Source organism: Canis lupus, chromosome 9 (genome assembly GCF_003254725.2).
Source record: "Canis lupus dingo isolate Sandy chromosome 9, ASM325472v2, whole genome shotgun sequence".
NCBI lineage: Eukaryota > Metazoa > Chordata > Mammalia > Carnivora > Canidae > Canis > Canis lupus.
In genome coordinates, this window is record NC_064251.1 from 22,609,289 (window position 1) to 22,628,508 (window position 19,220).

A 19,220-nucleotide genomic window follows, 5' to 3' on the forward strand; every position below is an offset into this window, starting at 1 on the left:
GAATTAAGTGACAGTTTGGAAAAGAATAACATCCATACTATTGGCATTCCAGAGGACGTGAAAAGAGAGAGAGTACCAGAAAGTATGTTTAAACAAATCATAGCTGAGAACTTCCCTAATTTGGGGAAGGACACAACCATTCAAATCCAAGCGATGGAGAGGAATCCTCCCCCAAATCAACACAAACCAACCAACACCCCAACATATAATAGTGAAACTTGCAAATTTCAGAGTTAAAGAGAAAATTATAAAAGCAGCTCAAGACCAGAGATTCCTAACTTATACAGGGAGAAATATCAGATAACAGCAGACCTATCCACAGAGACCTGGCAGGCCAGAAGGGGCTGACATGATATACTCGGGGTACTAAATGAGAAAACATGCACCCAAGAATACATTATCCGGTAAGGCTGCCATTCAGAATAGAAAGAGATAAAGAGCTTCCAATATAGACGGAAACTGAAAGAATATGTGACCATCAAACCAGCTGTGCAAGAAATATTAAGGGGGACCCTCGATGAAATAGGGAACTCAAAGAAACAATCTTCAGAAACAGGGACTATAGGTAATACTCTGACACTAAATTCATATCTTTCAATAGTTACTCTGAACGTGAATGGGCTAAATGATTCAGTCAAAAGATAGGATATCAGATTGGATAAAAAAGCAAGACCTATCTATATGCTGTCTATAAGAGATTCATTTTATTTTTTATTTATTTTTTTAAAATAAATTTTTATTTATTTATGATAGTCACAGAGAGAGAGAGAGAGAGGCAGAGACACAGGCAGAGGGAGAAGCAGGCTCCATGCCGGGAGCCCGACGTGGGATTTGATCCCAGGTCTCCAGGATCAGCCCTGGGCCAAAGGCAGGCGCCAAACCGCTGCACCACCCAGGGATCCCAAGAGATTCATCTTAGACTTAAGGACACTTTCAAACTGAAAATTAGGGGATAGATAACTATTTACCAGGCAAATGGGCCTCTAAAGTATTCTGGGGTAGCAATCCTCATAGATAAATTAGATGTTAAACCAAAGACTGTAATAAGAGATGAAGAGGGATACTATACCATACTTAGATGGTCTATCCAACATGAAGACCTAACAATTATAAATATTTATGCTCCTAATGTGGGAACAGCCAATTATATCAATAAATTAGTAACCAGAGTAAAGAGACACATAGATAATAGTACATTAATAGTAGGAGACTTCACCACTCCACTCCCAGCAGAAGACTGATCTTCTAAGTAGAAGATTAGCAAAGAACAAGGGCTTTGAATGACATACTACACCAAATGGATTTCATATATATATATATATATATATATATATATATATATATATATATCATTCCATCCTGATGCAACAGAATACACATTCTTCTCAAGTGCACATGGAACTTTATCCAGAATAGATGACACACTGGGTCGCAAATCAGGTCTCAACCAATACCAAAAGATTGGGATTATTCCCTGCATATTTTCAGACCACAATACTTTAAAACTAGAACTAAATTACAAGAAGAAATTTGGAAGGAACTCAAACACTTGGAGGTTAGTGAACATCCTACTAAAGAATGAATGGGTCAACCAGGAAATTAGAGAAGAATTAAAAAGATTCACAGAAACTAACAAAAATGAAAGCAGAACTGTCTAAAATCTTTGGGATAGGCAAAGGTGGTCCTAAGAGGGAGATACATCTCAATACAAGCCTCCCTCAAAAAATTGGAAAAATCTCAAATACACAACCTGACACCTAAAGGAACTGGAGAAGAAATAGTAAATATAGCCTAAACTGAGCAGTAGAAAAGAAATAATAAAGATTAGAGCAGAACTCAATGAAACAGAGACCAGAAGAACTTCAGAAGAGATCAACAAAACCAGAAGCTGGTTTTTTGAAAGAATTAATAAGAAAGATAACTCCCTACTCAGATTTATTAAAAATAAAAGAGAAAAGACTCAATAAAATCATGAATGAAAGAGGAGAGATCACAACCAATATCAAGGAAATACAAACAATTTAAAAAATGTTTTAGGAGCAAAAGAAAAAAAAAGAAAAAAGGGGGAGGAACAAACAGAAAACAAAAAACAAGGGGAGTATCCTCTGACTCTATGTACTGTAAATCCCTCGACTTCCCCTGGAACTTTCCAGTGCTGTTTGGAGCAATATATGCCAACAGATTTGGCTATCTGAAAGAAATTGATGCATTTCTTGAAACCTAGAAATTACCAAAACTGAAACAAGAAGAAATAGAAAACCCAAACAGACCAGTAACCAGTGAGTAAATTGAAGCAGTCATCAAAACCTCCCAAGAAACAGAAGTCCATGCCAGATGGCTTCTCAGGGGAATTCTACCAAATATTTAAAGAAGAAATAATACCTATTCTACTGAAGCTGTTTCAAATGATAGAAATGGAAGGAATACTTCCAAACTTGTTCTATGGGGTCAGCATTACCTTGATCCCCAAACCAGACAAGGACACCACCAAAATGGAGAATTACAGACCAAGATCCCTGATGAACATGGATGCAAAAGTTTTCAACAAGATACTAGCCAATAGGATTCAACAGTACATTAAAAGGATTATTCACCAGGACCAAGTGGGATTTATCCCTGGGATGCAAAGGTGGTTCAACATTTGTAAAATAATCAATGTGATAGATCGTATCAATAAAAGAAAAGACAAGAACAATATGATCCTCTCAATAGGTACAGAGAAAGCATTTGGCAAAATACAGCATCCATTCCTGATTAAACTCTTCAAAGTGTAGAAGATATGGTCTATATATACAATGGACTATTACTGAGTAATTAGAAAAGACAAATATCCACCATTTGCTTCAACGTGGATGGAACTGGAGGGTATTATGCTGAATGAAGTAAGTCAATCGGAGAAGGACAAACATTATATGGTTTCATTCATTCAGAGAGTATAAAAATAGTGAAAGGGATTAAAGGGAAAATGAGAGAAAATGAGTGGGAAATATCAGTGAAGGTGACAGAACATGAGAGACTCCTAACTCTGGGAAACAAACAAGGGGTAGTGGAAGGGGAGGTGGGTGGGGGGATGGGGTGACTGGGTGATGGGCACTGAGGGCGGCACTTGACGGGATGAACACTAGGTGTTCATGTTGGCAAATTGAACTCCAATAAAAAATATGCAAAAAATAAACAACAACAAAAAAAACAAGGTGTAATGATAGAGGGAGCATATCTCAATATCATAAAAGCCATCTATGTAAAGCACACAGTGAATGTCATTCTCAATGGGGAAAAACTGAGAGCTTTAAGATTAGGAACGTACAGGGATGCCCATTCTCACCTCTGTTATTCAACATAATACTAGAAACCCTAGCCTCATAAATCAGACAACAAAAAGAAATAAAAGGCATTCAAATTGGCAAGGAAGAAGTCAAACTCTCCCTCTTTGCAGATGACACGCACGATACTGTATAAAGAAAACCCAAAAGACTCCATCCCAAAATTGCTAGAACTCACTGCAATTCAGCAATGTGGTAGGATACAAAATCAATGCACATAAATCAGTTGCATTTCTATACATTAACAATGAGACTGAAAAAAGAGAAATTAAGGAATCAACCCCATTTACAATTGCACTCCAAACTGTAAGATACCTAGGAATAAACCTAACCAAAGAGGTAAAGGATCTGCACTCTAGAAACTACAGAACACTTATGAAAGAGATTGAAGAAGACATAAAGAGATGGAAAAACACTCCATATTCATGGATTAAGGAAATAAATATTGTGAAAATGTCTATGCTACCTAGAGCAATTTACACATTCAATGCAATCCTTATCAAAACACCATTAACTTTCTTCACAGAGTTAAAACGAACAATACTAAGATTTGTATGGAACCAGAAAAGAGTCTGAATAGCTAGAGGAATGTTGAAAAATAAAACCAAAGCTGGGGGCATCACAATGCCTGACTTCAAACTGTATTACAAAGCTGTGATAATCAAGACAGCACGGTACTGACACAAGAACGGACATGTAGATCAATGGAACAGAATAGAGAACCCAGAAATGGACCTTCAACTCTACGGTCAACTCATCTTCAACAAAGCAGGAAAGAATATCCAATGAAAAAAAGACAGTCTCTTCAATAAACGGTGTTGGGAAAATTGGACAGCCATATGAAGAAGAATGAAACTGGGCCATTCTCTTACACCATACACAATGATAAGATCAATATGGTTGAAAGATCTAAATGTGAGACAAGAGGGATACCTCGGTGTCTCCGCTATTGAGCATCTGCCTTTAGCTCAGGGCATGATCCCTGATCTGGGGTTGAGTCCCCCATCGAGCTCCCTGTGTGGAGATTGCCTATCCTCTATCTATGTCTCCACCTCTCTCTCTCTGTGTCTCTCATGAATAAATAAATAAATAATAAATAAACGTGAGACAAGAATCCACCAAAATCCTAGAGAAGAATACAGGCAACAACATTTTAGAACTTGGCCACAGCAACTTCTTGCAAGACACATCAATGAAGGAAAGGAAACAAAAGCAAAAATGAACTATTGGGACTTCAAGATAAAAAGCTTCTGACAGCAAAGGAAATCATCAACAAAACTAAAAGGCAACCTACAGAATGGGAGAAGATATTTGATACATGATACAACAGATAAAGGGCTAGTATCCAAGATTTATAAAGAACTTATCAAACCCAATACTTATGAGACAATCAATCCAGTCATGAAATAGGCAGAAGACATGAACAGATATTTCTCCAAAGAAGATCTATACATGGCCAACAAGCACATGAAAAAATACTCCACAACACTTGCCACAGGGAAATACACATAAAAACCACAATGAGATACCACTTTACACTGGTGAGAGTGGCTAAAATTAATAAGACAGGAAACAACAAATGTTAGCAAGGATATGGAGAAAAGGAAGCCCTCTTGCACTGTTGGTGAGAAGGCAGGTTGGCGCAGCCTCTCTGGAAAACAGTATGGAGGTTCTTCAAGAAGTTAAAAATAGAGATATCCAATGAGTCAGCAATTGCACTACTAGGTATTTACCCCAAAGATATAAATGTAGTGAAACAATGGGACACCCGCATCCCAATCAATGTTCATAGCAGTGTTGTCCACAATAGCCAAACTGTGGAAGGGACCCCTGTCAGGATGAGCCCTAGGAGATGTATGGCAGTGCTGAATCACTCTATGGGATTCACATGAAAGGACTGTAAGGTTAACTATGCTGCAAAGAAATGAAAGTTTGCTCCAAGAAAAGAATGAAGGATAATGGACATGGAGCACTGGTCCATATGTAGCATGTAGGAAGCAACTTGAGTCATGTCTGTTCCTCACCTTGGCACACAAACTCCCAGCTCTGAAGGAGGCATAGTCTTGGCAGTCTATCCAGAGCCTCCCGGAGAGCTAGTTCAATGTTCAATGTTGGTGTGTGCCCTGGGCAGGAGCCTTCCTGGTTCTTCAGAGGTCCCTCCACTGCTCCTGGGAGTTGACACAGGGCCTAGGTTTCCTCTTCCTCTCAGTCTGAATTAAGCATCTCAAATCCCTGAGCACCAAAGCTGCATCATTACTTAGTTCAGGACCAGAAGTGCTAGGCTTCTGTCTCTGGCAACTCCTATGAATGCCCACATTTTTTCTCTTTCTTCTTCCTCACATTCATCTCCATCCCTCCATTTTTTCTGCCCACTGCCAGAACAGGCAGCTTTCTTTCCCTCCAATGCTTCACAGTTCCTGCACCAAATGCTGGTGGTTGTGTTGTTCCCCTTGATTTTTCAGAGGTCCCAGATGAGTCCAAGTCATCATACATGCCCACTGAACGGTCTCTCAGACCCTGATGTCATCCTTTCTTCCTTTTCTTGGGAACATGTTGATCACAACACCAATTATGTTCCAGTTGAGGAGCACAATGTGTTTGGCAGAAAGTTGCCTGACAGCTCTGGACTCTGCCTAGAGGTCTTGAGCACCAGGAGGACATAGCAGAAAAGGTCTTCCATGACCCCACAATGAGTGTGTTCAGTTGCAGCCTTTGGTTGTGAGGACACCATAGGCTCACCTATCTTTGATGCGGAAGAGTGCATGAGGGGCTGGATGGGGCCTGAGGAAATCAAAGGGTCCCTGTGTGCACAGGAGCTCTCCGGGGCAGGGCCTGCTGCCCTCACACAGGGCTCCTGGTCGCTGAGGTTTAGGACACGAATATCTCTACCTTTGTCCCAGACATCTCTCACATGTACAGGAGAATAAATTTCCATGGTCAACGAAGACACTCCACCCAGAAGCTTGCTGGAGCTCAGGCCCAGGGTGTTTCCTAACTGGTCTGCAGATGGGAATGTGAGTGCCCTTTAGCCAGGGCAGAAGATGCAGCCTGGCATCCGATTCTGTCCCTTTCAGCTCTGTGACATAACATTATAGGATCTCCTCACCTGCAAATGGAGATACAAATTTGTGGGGGACTATAGGAGACTCCAAATGGATAATGCACATAGTATGGGACCTGTGCATACATTTTGTCATGAATGTTGAACAAGGACATGGACACCATATGGGATGCAGAATGGTACAGGGTTTATTAAGAGATATAGGTGAGACCCTCCCCCCACCACTGCATGGAGGGAGGCCTTTGAAAGGTTCATGCAAGGATGAAAAGAGGATACAAGGACTGTGAGGAATGGAATAGAAAACTTGATCCTAAACTTTCATTAGTGTCAGATACTTATCTATGATGCATGAATTTTTTTCTCTACACCTTAGTGGGATGGAAGTGAGATCTGCACTGTGTTGTATTGCAGATATGATGAATCCATATAACTATATAGGAAGCTGGCACATGATTTACAGACAGAAAGAACAGACTCAGTGAGAAGGGACATATATTTCATAAAGGTACTTCACATTCTTTGGAATAGCCTAATGAGTCTTAAACATTACAGTGATTGGAAATGGGTGATGGCAAACATTTTTTGCACATTGTATTTCTTTGTGAAGCAACCAACAGCAAAATGTTTGGCTGAAGCTGAACACCACAACAAGAGAGTGGTCCTTTAGCAATTATTCTGACAGCAGGTTGGTTGGCAGCAAGGCTGACAACAGTTGGATCCACAGCCTTGGGCTAGGCACCCAGGCAGGCAGCAGCAGGTGGGTTGGTAGCAGGTTCTTCTGCAGTACACAGGGGTGCAGCAAGCTGGCTGGGAGCATGGTGTGGAGCAGCAACTGGAGCGGCAGCAAGGCTGGCAGCAGCTGGACACACAGCATGTGGGCTTGCAGCAGGTGGTCCTACAGCAGGTGGTTTGACAGCAAGTTGGGCGGCAGCAGCAAGGTTGGCAGCAGCTGGACCCGCAGCAGCTGGACCCACTGCAGCCTTGTCCACAGCCACTGGACCCACAGCAGCTAGGCTGGCAGCAGCTGGACACACAGCATGTGGGCTTGCAGCAGGTGGTCCTGCAGCAGGTGGTCCTGCAGCATGTAGGCTGGCAGTAAGGGGAGCAGAATGAACCAGTCATGCTGTCAGTGGTGGAAGGTGAGCTTCTGTTTTGCGTTGTGGTTTTTAGATTCTGTTACCTATTCCTTCCATTCTGGGGCTTTTATACACTGGACCTCCTGACATTTGGACCAATGGGCACGACGTTCCTTGTTGTTGTTTAAATAATTTTCAATAATCACTGAGGGAAGTGTAAAAGAGGAAGTTGTTCCGAAATGTTATGAATCCTTAGGAAATAATTGCTTATTTGCTTCTTAATTGAGAATAACTCATAGAAACATTCTCAGAAGGAAGGAAGGTGGTCACATCAGCAGCCTTGTTCTTGCTTCAGGGACCATGGGATCATGTGCTCTAGTTTCTGCTGGCCTGAGGAGTGTCAGCAGTGGTCCTTCCCCAGCTCTGGTCTCTGGGTTGTCTGTAGATGGAAATGTCCCTGGGGGAGTGGGGACATGAGGTCCCTCTGTTCACAGGGAGCACCGGAATCCATGCCTGAGCCCAAGTCAGTCTCCCCACAAAGCCTGATGGGAGACACCCTGATGGCATCTGCTTCTTGGAGCACCCTACCCCATCTGCATATCCCAATTCCATCAAGGACCTTGGCCCAACGATGTCTGGCATCTTATCTTCCAAATGGCTAGGCAGAACCGAAGCAGGTGGGCAAAAGCTGCAACAGCACACAGGGAAAAGCAATTATCAACCTGTGTGACCAGTGGTCTTGATTTAGTCAGAATTGTGGGCTTTCCCAGCATGTGGATCTTTCACTGATATGCTGGGGTAATTTGGGCAAAGCACAATGACCTCATGACTCAACCCTAACTCATTTTTAACATATTTGTTTACTTCACGTATGCACTATGTTTTGTTTTCTCCTATTTTTAATTGAAGGGGTAGTCTTGGTGATAGTGCTCCTTTTTATAAATTATAATACATTAAAATCGATAATTTCAAATCTGATAGAATATCACCGAGTGAACCCCCATGTCGCTATTACCAGGTTAACAAAAAGAACTTAATTTAATCCCCTTCAAATTATAATCCTTATTATTCCCAAAGGTATGTATGTATTCTAGTGACTCACACATTGTGTATGTTAATAGTTCATTTCAGATGCTTTTAGAATTGGCTACTTTCACTTTATATCATGAATGTGAGACTTACGCAGGCACTTCATTCATCCCTTTTCTTTATAGTTCCCCAATGTATACAAATGATATATTTGTCTATCTACCATTAATATATAAGTGGGTTGTTGCTGTTTGGGACTTTTGAAATTATTACGAATATCAAAATTTTGTATGAATTCTATTGTACAAGTCTTTTGACTTTATTTATTTATCTATACATTTTTATTGAAATAATACCATGAGGTGGATTGTTCATGTTATTTCTCTGTGAGAATGTTTATATTATAGGAGCACCTAAATATATAAAGTGAACAGTAATAGACCTAAAGAGAACAACATATAACAATATAATAATAATAGAGATCTTTTAATACTCTATTGTCTCCAATGTATAGATCATCTAGACAGAAAATCAAAACAAGCATGGGTCTTAAACAATATATTACAATAGAGGGAATTAAGAGACATATACAGAACATTCCATTCAAAAACAACAGAATACATCTGCATTCTTCTCATATGCACATGGTAAACTTCCAGAATAGATCATATGTTAGGTCACAAAATAAGTCTTAATAAATTTAATAAGATTAAAATATATCAGGCGTCTTTTGTGACAGCAATAGTATGAATCCATAAGTCAATTAGAAAAAACCTGCAAAATTCACAAATATATGAAAATTAAACAACAATGCAATGAACAACCAATGGGTCAAAGAATGATTCAAAAGTGAAATAAAAAAATACATTGAGACAAATGGAAATGGAAATACAACATACCAAAAATTACGTGATGCAGCAAAAGCAGTTCTTAGAGGGAAGTTAAAAGTGATAAATGTCTACATCATGAAACAAGAAAAATCTCAAGTAAACAACCAATTTTTCATCTCAAGGAACTTGAAAAATGAACAAAGCCCAAAGTTACAATAAGGTACAATAAGGAAGGGAATAATAAAGATCAGAGGAGAAATAAAGGCACTTCCTAATCTCACTATGGTCAAAGGAATAGCAGACAAGGAACAACTGTTCTGACCTTTGCCAAGACAGCCAAAACTATCACATGATTAGATGATGCCAAATAACAGAATGTAGCTGGTGATGATTCTTGATTTTCTCATTTCTGGAAAAGGTTCCTAAATAGTATTCTCAATTAAGGTAATGATCAAACACTAAATTACAGAACCTTCAAAACACTAGGGGAACAACTTCTTCCTTGAAAATTGTTAGTGACTATAAAAAAACAAAAACAAAAACAAAAGCATAAACAACAAAAAAAGAAAGTCCTGCCCATTGGTCCACATTGGGGAGTTCAGTGCATAAAAGCCCCAAAACAGAAGGAGGCATCAGTCAGAATCTGAGAATCTTACCTCTGAACTGAAGCCAACCCCCCAATTCGTGACACCATGACCAACTCGTGTTGCTCCTCTTGCTGCCAGCCTACGTGCTGCAGGACCACCTGCTGCAGGACCACCTGCTGCAGGACCACCTGCTGCAAGCCCACATGCTGTGTGTCCAGCTGCTGCCAGCCCAGCTGCTCTGGGTCCAGTGGCTGCGGGTCCAGCTGCTGCCAGCCTTGCTGCTCTCGCCCAACGTGCTGTCAAACCACCTGCTGCAGGACCACCTGCTGCAAGCCCACATGCTGTGTGTCCAGTTGCTGCCAGCCCAGCTGCTGTGTGTCCAGCTGCTGCCAGCCTTGCTGCTACCGCCCAACTTGCTGTCAAACCACCTGCTGTAGGACCACCTGCTGCAAGCCCACATGCTGTGTGTCCAGCTGCTGCCAGCCCAGCTACTGTGGGTCCAGTGGCTGCGGGTCCAGCTGCTGCCAGCCTTGCTGCCGCCCAACGTGCTGTCAAACCACCTGCTGCAGGACCACCTGCTGCAAGCCCACATGCTGTGTGTCCAGCTGCTGCCAGCCCAGCTACTGTGGGTCCAGTGGCTGCGGGTCCAGCTGCTGCCAGCCTTGCTGCTGCCGCCCAACGTGCTGTCAAACCACCTGCTGTAGGACCACCTGCTGCAAGCCCACATGCTGTGTGTCCAGCTGCTGCCAGCCTTGCTGCCGCCCCAGTTGCTGCTGCACACCCTGCTCCCAGCCAGCTTGCTGCACCCCCGTTTTCTGCAGGAGAACCTGCTACCAGCCCACCTGTTGCTGCCTGCCTGGGTGCCTAGCCCAAGGCTGTGGATCCAGCTGCTGTTAGCCTTCCTGTTGCTCATCACGTGACCAAAGAAACACCATCTGCACACCTTCCTGTTAACTGACTTGCCATTTAGGACAAATTTCCTTGCTTGATTTTGCTGAAAGTCACCATGCAACCATCAAATTTTTTTTCTCATATGTGTTTTTATAAGCTTGTGAATCAGTTTGATGTTGTACAGAGGACTTCCTCCAATTCTCTTCCTTTCAAGTATGTGGATCTTGTGTCAGTTTCATAAATCCTTGATACTAAGTTATCGTCTTGGTTTCTGAAGTCAGGATCATCTGTTCCCTCTAAGTAGGTTAGGAAAATAAGTCTCCAAAACTTTTTCATAGGTTCCTGAAACTGATTAATAAACTTCATAATTATATATATTTTTCAACGTGCTCGTGGTTCTTTCTCCTGCTTTCATCTTTAGATGCAAGTATCTTACTTATATGTTTCTTAATAAAGGCTATATCATAATTCACCCTATATTGTGTTTTATTTTACTGTACAATATTCCCAATATAGGAACTTATATACATATTGGGTACAATATGCATTATCTGACCTGAGCTACACAACAGCCTGTCATGAATTATATTCTACATTTTAAAGTGATAATATTTCACTGTGTAATTTAATGTAGTTAATAATGATAAACTTAGATACAGGATTGGATCATTTGTTCCTGCTCAAAGGCAACACATTGACATGTCAATAGAAGTAGCAATAATATTTAGTACTGAACACTAGTAAGCTATGCAAATGTATTTATTCTTTACAAATGGAAGAAACAATCCCTCATATATGCAGAAACTGTTAAAAAATCAGTTTCTCACAACACAGCAAGCAGTATATACATGGAAGGGCAGGTGGGAGCTGCCTTTTGGAGCTCTCAAGAAAACACATAGCCTTTCCTGTTTCCACATGTTCAGTCACACATGCAATTCATCCTCATGAAATAGTTAGCATCCACTGTGTCCTCACAAGAGAGACTCTTATCTAAACTGACTTTCTCTGTATTGTGTAAATCCAATTCTGAATAGCCTCCTTCTACTAAATCTCTCTCAATATAGTAAGAAAATAAATAATTCTCTGCAATAAGAAGTGGACTATATATTGTATTCCCCTAAAGTTATGGAAATTGCTCACCAAAATGCTATTAAGAAATTCAAGTTAAGACAAAGTTGAAGACTCAGAGACTATGTAATGGGCATGTATGACTTTGAGTAACACATGACCTATGAACCATCCAAGAAACTAAACAACCTCTTGTATTTTCTGAGGCCAACTATGAAGAACTTGAGGTGAATTAAGAGCATGTTCCAGGGGGGTGAGACGAATGTGAGGAAGAAGAAAGAGGAGAAAAAAAACCAAAACAAAACCATGGGTATTCATTAGGAGCCGCCATAGATAGAAGGCTGGTGCTTCCAGTCCCCAACATATTAACAATGCTGCCTGGGTGCTCAAGGATGTGAGGCCTGATTTGGGCTCTGAGAGGAAGAGGAGACCTAGGCTCTGGGTCACCTCCTGGGAGCAGTGGAGGGACCTCTGATGAGCTAGGAAGGTTCCTGCCTGGGGCACGCACCAACATTGGAGACTAGCTCTATGGGAGGCTCTGGACAGGCTGCCAAGACCAGTTGTGCCTCCTGCTGGTCATTCAGAGATGGGGGTTTGCATTCAGAGGTGAGGAACGGATCTGACCTGGGTTGCTAGGTAGGGACCAAATGCTTCATATACATTACCTTTAATTCTGAAGAAAGTTTCAAGGAAATATAAATATTCCCATTTTAGAAAAGAAGAAATTAAGACCCAGAGAGGTGAATTCATAGTTTGTTTCCTCAGAAACACTATCCCAAGAAAAAGAACCAAGTGGACATTTTTTAGGATGTGCATAGCAAACTCGCAGAGAATTGAAGAAATGAGACAGGTAAGAATATATATGAATTTAGCATCACTGTCTGCAACTGAAGCTTAAGCCTGATGGAAAATGATCAGAAACAGTGTAAAAATATACACTTTAGAACTATCCTACTTGATGAAATGGAGCTGGAATCTTTATAGACAACTCTCCAGAATCATTGGTTGTGTGTTTTTCACAGTATGACATGCATAGACTTAATGACTTTCTGCTGTTGCATGAAGAGAACCCTTAGACACAGAGAAGTACATATGGCTATTGGAAGCTGGCCTGAGCGCACTGAGATCCAAGATATGTGAATGGTTGTGTCAGACAGTTTAGAGTGCTATAATGAACTTCCACAGACTGGGTGGCTCACACAATAAATTTTATATGCCACAGTTCTGGAGGCTGGGAAGTCAAAGATCAAGGTGCTGGCTGTTTAAGTGTCTGCTTGAATCCTCTTCCTGGTTTGCTGATGGCTGCGTTTTGGTTGTATCTTCAAATGGCAGAGAGAAAGTGAGAGAGCTTTGGTCTCTGTCTCTCATTATAAGAACATCAATCCTATTATAGGGGGTTCATCCTCATAACCTCATCCAAATATAATTACCTCTTAAAGATCCCATCTCTAAATGTCATCTCATTGGGGATTAAGTCTTCAGCAGATGGATTTGAAAAGACACTAATACTCAGCACATAGAAGTGAGGTATTGAATATATCATCTACAATGAATACATCATCTTTGTTCCTCTCAGACTAATCTCTGTTTTTTCAAGGTGATGGAGACCCACAATTTCTAGAAAAAGATGAATAAGGAAAAGAAGGAGGAGGAGAAAAAGAAGAGAATTATAGAGAAGAAGAAATCATAGGAAGGAGGGAATAAAAAAGGAAAGAAGGAAGGAAATAAGAAAGGAATGTTGGCAGAGAAGAAGGTGGGGAGGAAAATAAAGGGGTGTATAACAGGAAGTCTAATGGAAGAAGCGGCAGCTACTGGCACTGTAGTAGCGTGCAACGAATACTCATCGTCTCCATCTTTTGCTAGTAGTCCTATATTTCCTTTATCTTAGCCAATGCTTCTATTATTTTGGATATTTCTATTATTTTGGATAATGTCCCAATGGAGTAACCCAGATAATCCTGTCCAATGGATCTGAGTGTCTGATTACTGATACAGGGATGGACAGACCCATAGATATTCCAGTGAAATCTCCTGAGTTCCAGATACCTTTCTCTCTGCAGTCTACCTTTTTATGATAATTATCCATCACCGAACAGTGACCCTTTTCTCTACATGCTCGTCTACTAACATGAGGAGTACAAAATGACTAGGTGACAGTTTTTCATTAGATCTTGTCCTCTGGCTGAAATGTCCCTCATATAGACATTTGTTTTTCCCCATTGAGAATGAGATTTGCTATGGGATCTTCATATATGTTTTTTATGATATTGGGGAATGTTCCCTCCATCCCTACACTGTGGAGAGTTTTAATTAAGAAAGTAAGCTGCACTTTGTCAAATGCTTTTCCTGCATCAATTGAGAGGATCATATGGTTCTTGTCCTTTCTTTTATTAATGTGATTTATCACATTGATTGATTTGTAGATGTTGAACCATTCTTGCATCCCAGGGATAAATCCCATTTGGTTGTGGTAAATAATCCTCTTAATGTACTATTGGATCCTATTGGCTAGTATTTTGGTGAGAATATTGGCATCCATGTTCATCAGGGATACTGCTCTGTAATTTTCCTTTTTAATGGGTCTTTGCCTAGTTTTGGGATCAAGGTAATATTGGTCTCATAGAATGAGTTTAGAAGTTTTCCTTCTGTTTCTACTTTTTGAAACAGCTTTAGAAGAATAGGTATTCATTCTTCATTAAATGTTTGGTTGAATTCCCCTGGGAAGACTGAACTCTTGTTTGTTCTGGTCCTGAACTCTTGTTTGTTCAGAGTCTTTTGATTACTGCTTCAATTTCCTTGCTGGCTATGGGTCTGTTCAGGTTTTCTATTTTGGTAGTTTATATGTTTCTAGGAATGCATCCATTTCTTCCAGATTGCCCAATTTGTTGGCATATAGTTGCTCATAATATGTTCTTATAATTGTTTGTATTTCTTGAGTGTTGATTGTGATCTATCCTCTTTCATTTGTGATTTTATTTATCTGGGCCTTCTTTTCTTCTCTTCTCTTCTCTTCTCTTCTCTTCTCTTCTCTTCTCTTCTCTTCTCTTTTCTTTTCTTTTCTTTTTTCTTCTTTTTTCTCCTCCTCCTCTTCCTCCTCCTCCTCCTTCTTCTTCATAAGGCTGGCTAGCGGTTTATCAATCTTATTAATTCTTTCAAAGAACCTAGTGTCATTGATTGTTCCACTGTTATTTGGTTTCAATTTCATTGATTTCTGCTCTAATCTTTATTATTTCTCTTCTGCTAGGTTTAGCCTTTATTTGCAATTCTTTTTCCAGCTCCTTTAGATGTAAGGTTAGCTTGTGTGTTTGAGACTTATTTATTGAGAAAGGCCTCTATTGCTATATACTTCCATCTTAGGACCATCTTTGTTACATCCCAAAGGTTCTGAACTGTTGTGTTTTCATTTTCATTTGCTTCCATGATTTTTTTAATTCTTAATTTCCTGGTTGACCCATTCATTCTTTAGTAGGATGCTCTTTAACCTCCAAGTATTTGAGTTTCTTCCAAATTTCTTCTTGTGATTAAGTTCAAAATTCAAAGCATTGTGGTCTGAAAATATGCAGGGAATAATACCAGTCTTTTGGTATCAGTTGAGACCTGATTTGTGACGCAGTATGTGATCTATTCTGGAGGATGTTCCATGTGCACTGGAGAAGAATGGGTATTCTTTTTTTTATATAAAGATTTTATTTATTTATTCATGAAGACACAGAGAGAAAGAGAGAGGCAGAGACACAGGCAGAGGGAGAAGCAGGCTCCATCCAGGGAGCCCGACATGGGGCTCAATCTCAGGTCTCCAGGATCACACCCCGGGCCGAAGGTGGCACTAAACTGCTGGGCCACCTGGGCTGCCCAAGAATGGGTTTTCTCTTGCTTTAGGATGGAATAGGCCACTTTTTCTACAAAAGAAACTTATGACCATGTGTACTCATGGCTATGCTCACTGGGAGTATTTCTTCTTTCTACAGCCTTTAAACTTAAATGGTACTGAAATGTTATAGCTGTTAATGGGTCTATAAATTGATTTAAGTTTAAGATATTCCATAATTATATACCGTGATCCATTAGGTTTTTGGAGGAGCCAGTTTGTCAATCAAATGAAGTTTGCTGGGAACTACCATACCTGCATTCTTTAAGTCTTTGAGGGAGCCCTAAATTCTGCTGGTCCACATGGATTGCTACTGCTTCTGGTTAATATATTGGTTAGGAAGAGAGGAGTGTTTAGGGGCTCTTATTCGGTCTTTGTTTCTATTGTGGTTTTTACTTCATATGTCTGGAGATATTTGCACTTCTGTTGTAAAGAGTGCAGGTAGCTGATAGATTCCAACTGTTAGCAACTTCAGGATCTTCATCACCTTTAGAGCTAAGGCCATGTTTTTTCTGTAAACCCATGGCTCATAATTACACACCATAAAAGTACTAGGGCCTAGCATTTTCTTCCCAACATGGGAACTTATTAATGGCCGTCTTTGCTCTGGATATCTCCATTGGGTTGACCAATGTTTTGTCAAGCCCGCATGGTAGGCTTATGCTCTCTTTGCCTAATGTTGTCTATTTCAGACATTTTTGGGAAAGATGTCATACCTACATTGCAGTCTGTAGGCTTTTGCCACCTACTCTCCCTTACTCCCCCACCTTTTTAAAGATTTTATTTATTTATTTATTTATTTATTTATTTATTTATTTATTTATTCATTAGAGAGAAAGAGAGAGAGAGAGAGAGAGGCAGAGACACAGGCAGAGGGAGAAGCAGGCTCCATGCAGGGAGCCCGACGTGGGACTCGATCCTGGGTCTCCAGGATCAGGCCCTGGGCTGAAGGTTGGTGCTAAACTGCTGAGCCACCTGGGCTGCCTTTACTCCCCCTTTTAACTCTTTCATTCGCATTATTTCCTAGTAAACTTTTTACATTCTTAACGCTGTTAAGGCTATAGAGGGACAAAATCTATTTTACACTATTAAGGATTTTAAATAAGATGTATTTCTGCAAAAAAAAAAAAACAAACAACAACAACAACAAAAAAAGATGTATTTCTGCTATAATTCTCTAAATAGAAGAACTGTGACCTGCTACAGAGGTATCTGCTAAAGATTGGCTGAAACAATGAGAGGGAAAAAAAGGGAAAAATAAATCATTCCAAATTAATCCATAGGTGGAATACTATTTAGGATGTAAGTGGGAAAAAGAAAGATACATACGAAAGGAGGGATGATAAAGTTCCTAGATGGTTTAGATGGTTAAGAATCTGATTCTTATTTCTGATTGAGTAATGATTTAAAAAAAATGAGATTGGGCCCTCCATCCAGTCTTGCTCCCCATGGAGTCCGTGTCAGCTGCTTTTTTTCTATCCCTCTACATTGGGTTGGGACAGGCAGTTAAGCATCCGACTCTTGGTCTTGGATCAGGTCATTATCACAAGATTCTGAGACTGAGCCCTGAGTCAGACACCATGTTCAGCGGAGAGTCTGCTTGATATTCTCTCTCCACCTCCCTCTACCACTCCCATTCATGTTCTATCTTAAATAAATAAGTAAGTAAGTAAATAAATAAATAAATAACTCTTTAAAAAAAAGATAAATGCAATGATACCAGCATGTCAATCCATAAAAACAAAGAACAGGTTCCTCTAGACAAGAATAGGGCCAGGAACACTATATGTGCCAATGACCCTCATGTCAGAGAAGATTTAAAGCCTCCTTTCATTAACTAGAACTCTTAAAGGCATATTGGTCATAAAGATAGGAAGAATATTAAGGAAGAAGTTTGTAGACTGAAATGGTTCTTTATAGGAAAGATATAATTATTTCCTTTGTTATTGAATCAACTCAAAATGTCTACCTCCCTTATGCCCCATCACCAGGATTATTTCTATTTTTAGAAAGATGTAACTAAAAATGTCCTTGACCTGAAATCAAAGGACCTGCTTCTGTCAATTATTTGCTGTATGGTCAAACATTTCCTGCTCTCTGAGAATGAAAATGGAATGATAATCTTGGCTCTGCCTGATTTGTGGGACAATTGCGATAACTGAATGAGACAATAAATATATTGAAGCTTCCCTTTACTTTTGGGCGTCATATCTACGGATGTATATACATGTACTTAAAGTAAAAGGTGAAGAAGGACTTCATAAAGGAAGTGCTGTAATAACACACACACACACACACATACACACACACAGACAGGAAAAACGACGTGAACATACAAACATTGGATGCAGGATGACACAGATTTTATTAGGAAAGAACGGAAGGAAGAAAGTTCAAAGCCATTGCAAGGAGTTTAGTAACCTGGCAGGACTTACTAACTCTAATGCATCTATCTAAACAGATGATCAGTACTGGTCACTGCGGAGAGCTAACTATGCACTCATAAGAATGTGTTTATATGCTGTAGAAAGAAGTGAAGGTGATGATCACTTTTTGGAGACTGAGAGTGTGAATCAGTGGATGTTGACCAGCATCTGGGGTTGACCAAATGTTGTGGCTCAGCAATTGCTATAGTAAACCAGAGACACTAGAATACAATCAAATTGAAGTAGATTGCATTTCCTCCGTAGACTCATGAGCATTGTTGAGAAAGATGACAGGGGCAGTGTAAGCATGTGTTCCCAGGAAAGCTGAGGGAGTAACTTCTTGTAAGACAGGAACTTTGGGAAAATGGCGTAGGATATATACTCCAGTGAGTGCTGAGTCTATGGCAAGTTGCTCAGCAGCAGCAAGGCTGGCAGCAGCTAGACACACAGCATGTGGGCTTGCAGCAGGTGGTCCTGCAGCAGGTGGTGTGACAGCACGTTGGGCGGCAGCAGCAAGGCTGGCAGCAGCTGGACCCGCAGCCACTGGACCCACAGCAGCTGGGCTGGCAGCAGCTGGACACACAGCATGTGGGCTTGCAGCACGTGGTCCTGCAGCAGGTGGTGTGACAGCACGTTGGGCGGCAGCAGCAAGGCTGGCAGCAGCTGGACCCGCAGCCACTGGACCCACAGCAGCTGGGCTGGCAGCAGCTGGACACACAGCATGTGGGCTTGCAGCATGTGGTCCTGCAGCAGGTGGTGTGACAGCACGTTGGGAGGCAGCAGCAAGGCTCACAGCAGCTGGATCCACAGCAGCTGGGCTCGCAGAAGGTGGTCCTGCAGCACGTGGTCCTGCAGCACGTGGGCTGGCAGCACGGGGAGCAGCACGATTCACTCATGGTGTCGCCGGGGGAGGCGTGGGCTTCTGTTCTGAGGTGACGTTCTCAGATTCTGACTGATGCCTCCTTCCATTCTGGGGCTTTTATACACTGGACCCCCTCAACCCCAACGTATGGACCAATGGGCAGGACTTCCCTTGTTTATACCGTTTTCCATAGTCACTG

The 19,220-nt window shown here is 41.0% G+C and overlaps 3 protein-coding genes across 3 annotated transcripts; 1 reads left to right on the top strand and 2 right to left on the bottom strand.

The window, feature by feature from the left end:
- Positions 1-6,561: 6,561 nt before the first annotated feature.
- On the bottom strand, positions 6,562-7,979 carry LOC112655176 (keratin-associated protein 9-2-like). Its single transcript, XM_025440132.3, has one exon. The coding sequence runs from the start codon at positions 7,504-7,506 to the stop codon at positions 7,048-7,050; it is 459 nt and encodes a 152-aa protein (XP_025295917.1). The 5' UTR covers positions 7,507-7,979; the 3' UTR covers positions 6,562-7,047.
- A 1,990-nt stretch (positions 7,980-9,969) lies between these two features.
- On the top strand, positions 9,970-11,269 carry LOC112655171 (keratin-associated protein 9-9-like). Its single transcript, XM_025440126.2, has one exon. The coding sequence runs from the start codon at positions 10,012-10,014 to the stop codon at positions 10,801-10,803; it is 792 nt and encodes a 263-aa protein (XP_025295911.1). The 5' UTR covers positions 9,970-10,011; the 3' UTR covers positions 10,804-11,269.
- Positions 11,270-18,116: 6,847 nt separating this feature from the next.
- LOC112655175 (keratin-associated protein 9-1-like) lies at positions 18,117-19,220 on the bottom strand. The gene has a single exon (XM_025440131.3). The coding sequence runs from the start codon at positions 19,053-19,055 to the stop codon at positions 18,573-18,575; it is 483 nt and encodes a 160-aa protein (XP_025295916.1). The 5' UTR covers positions 19,056-19,220; the 3' UTR covers positions 18,117-18,572.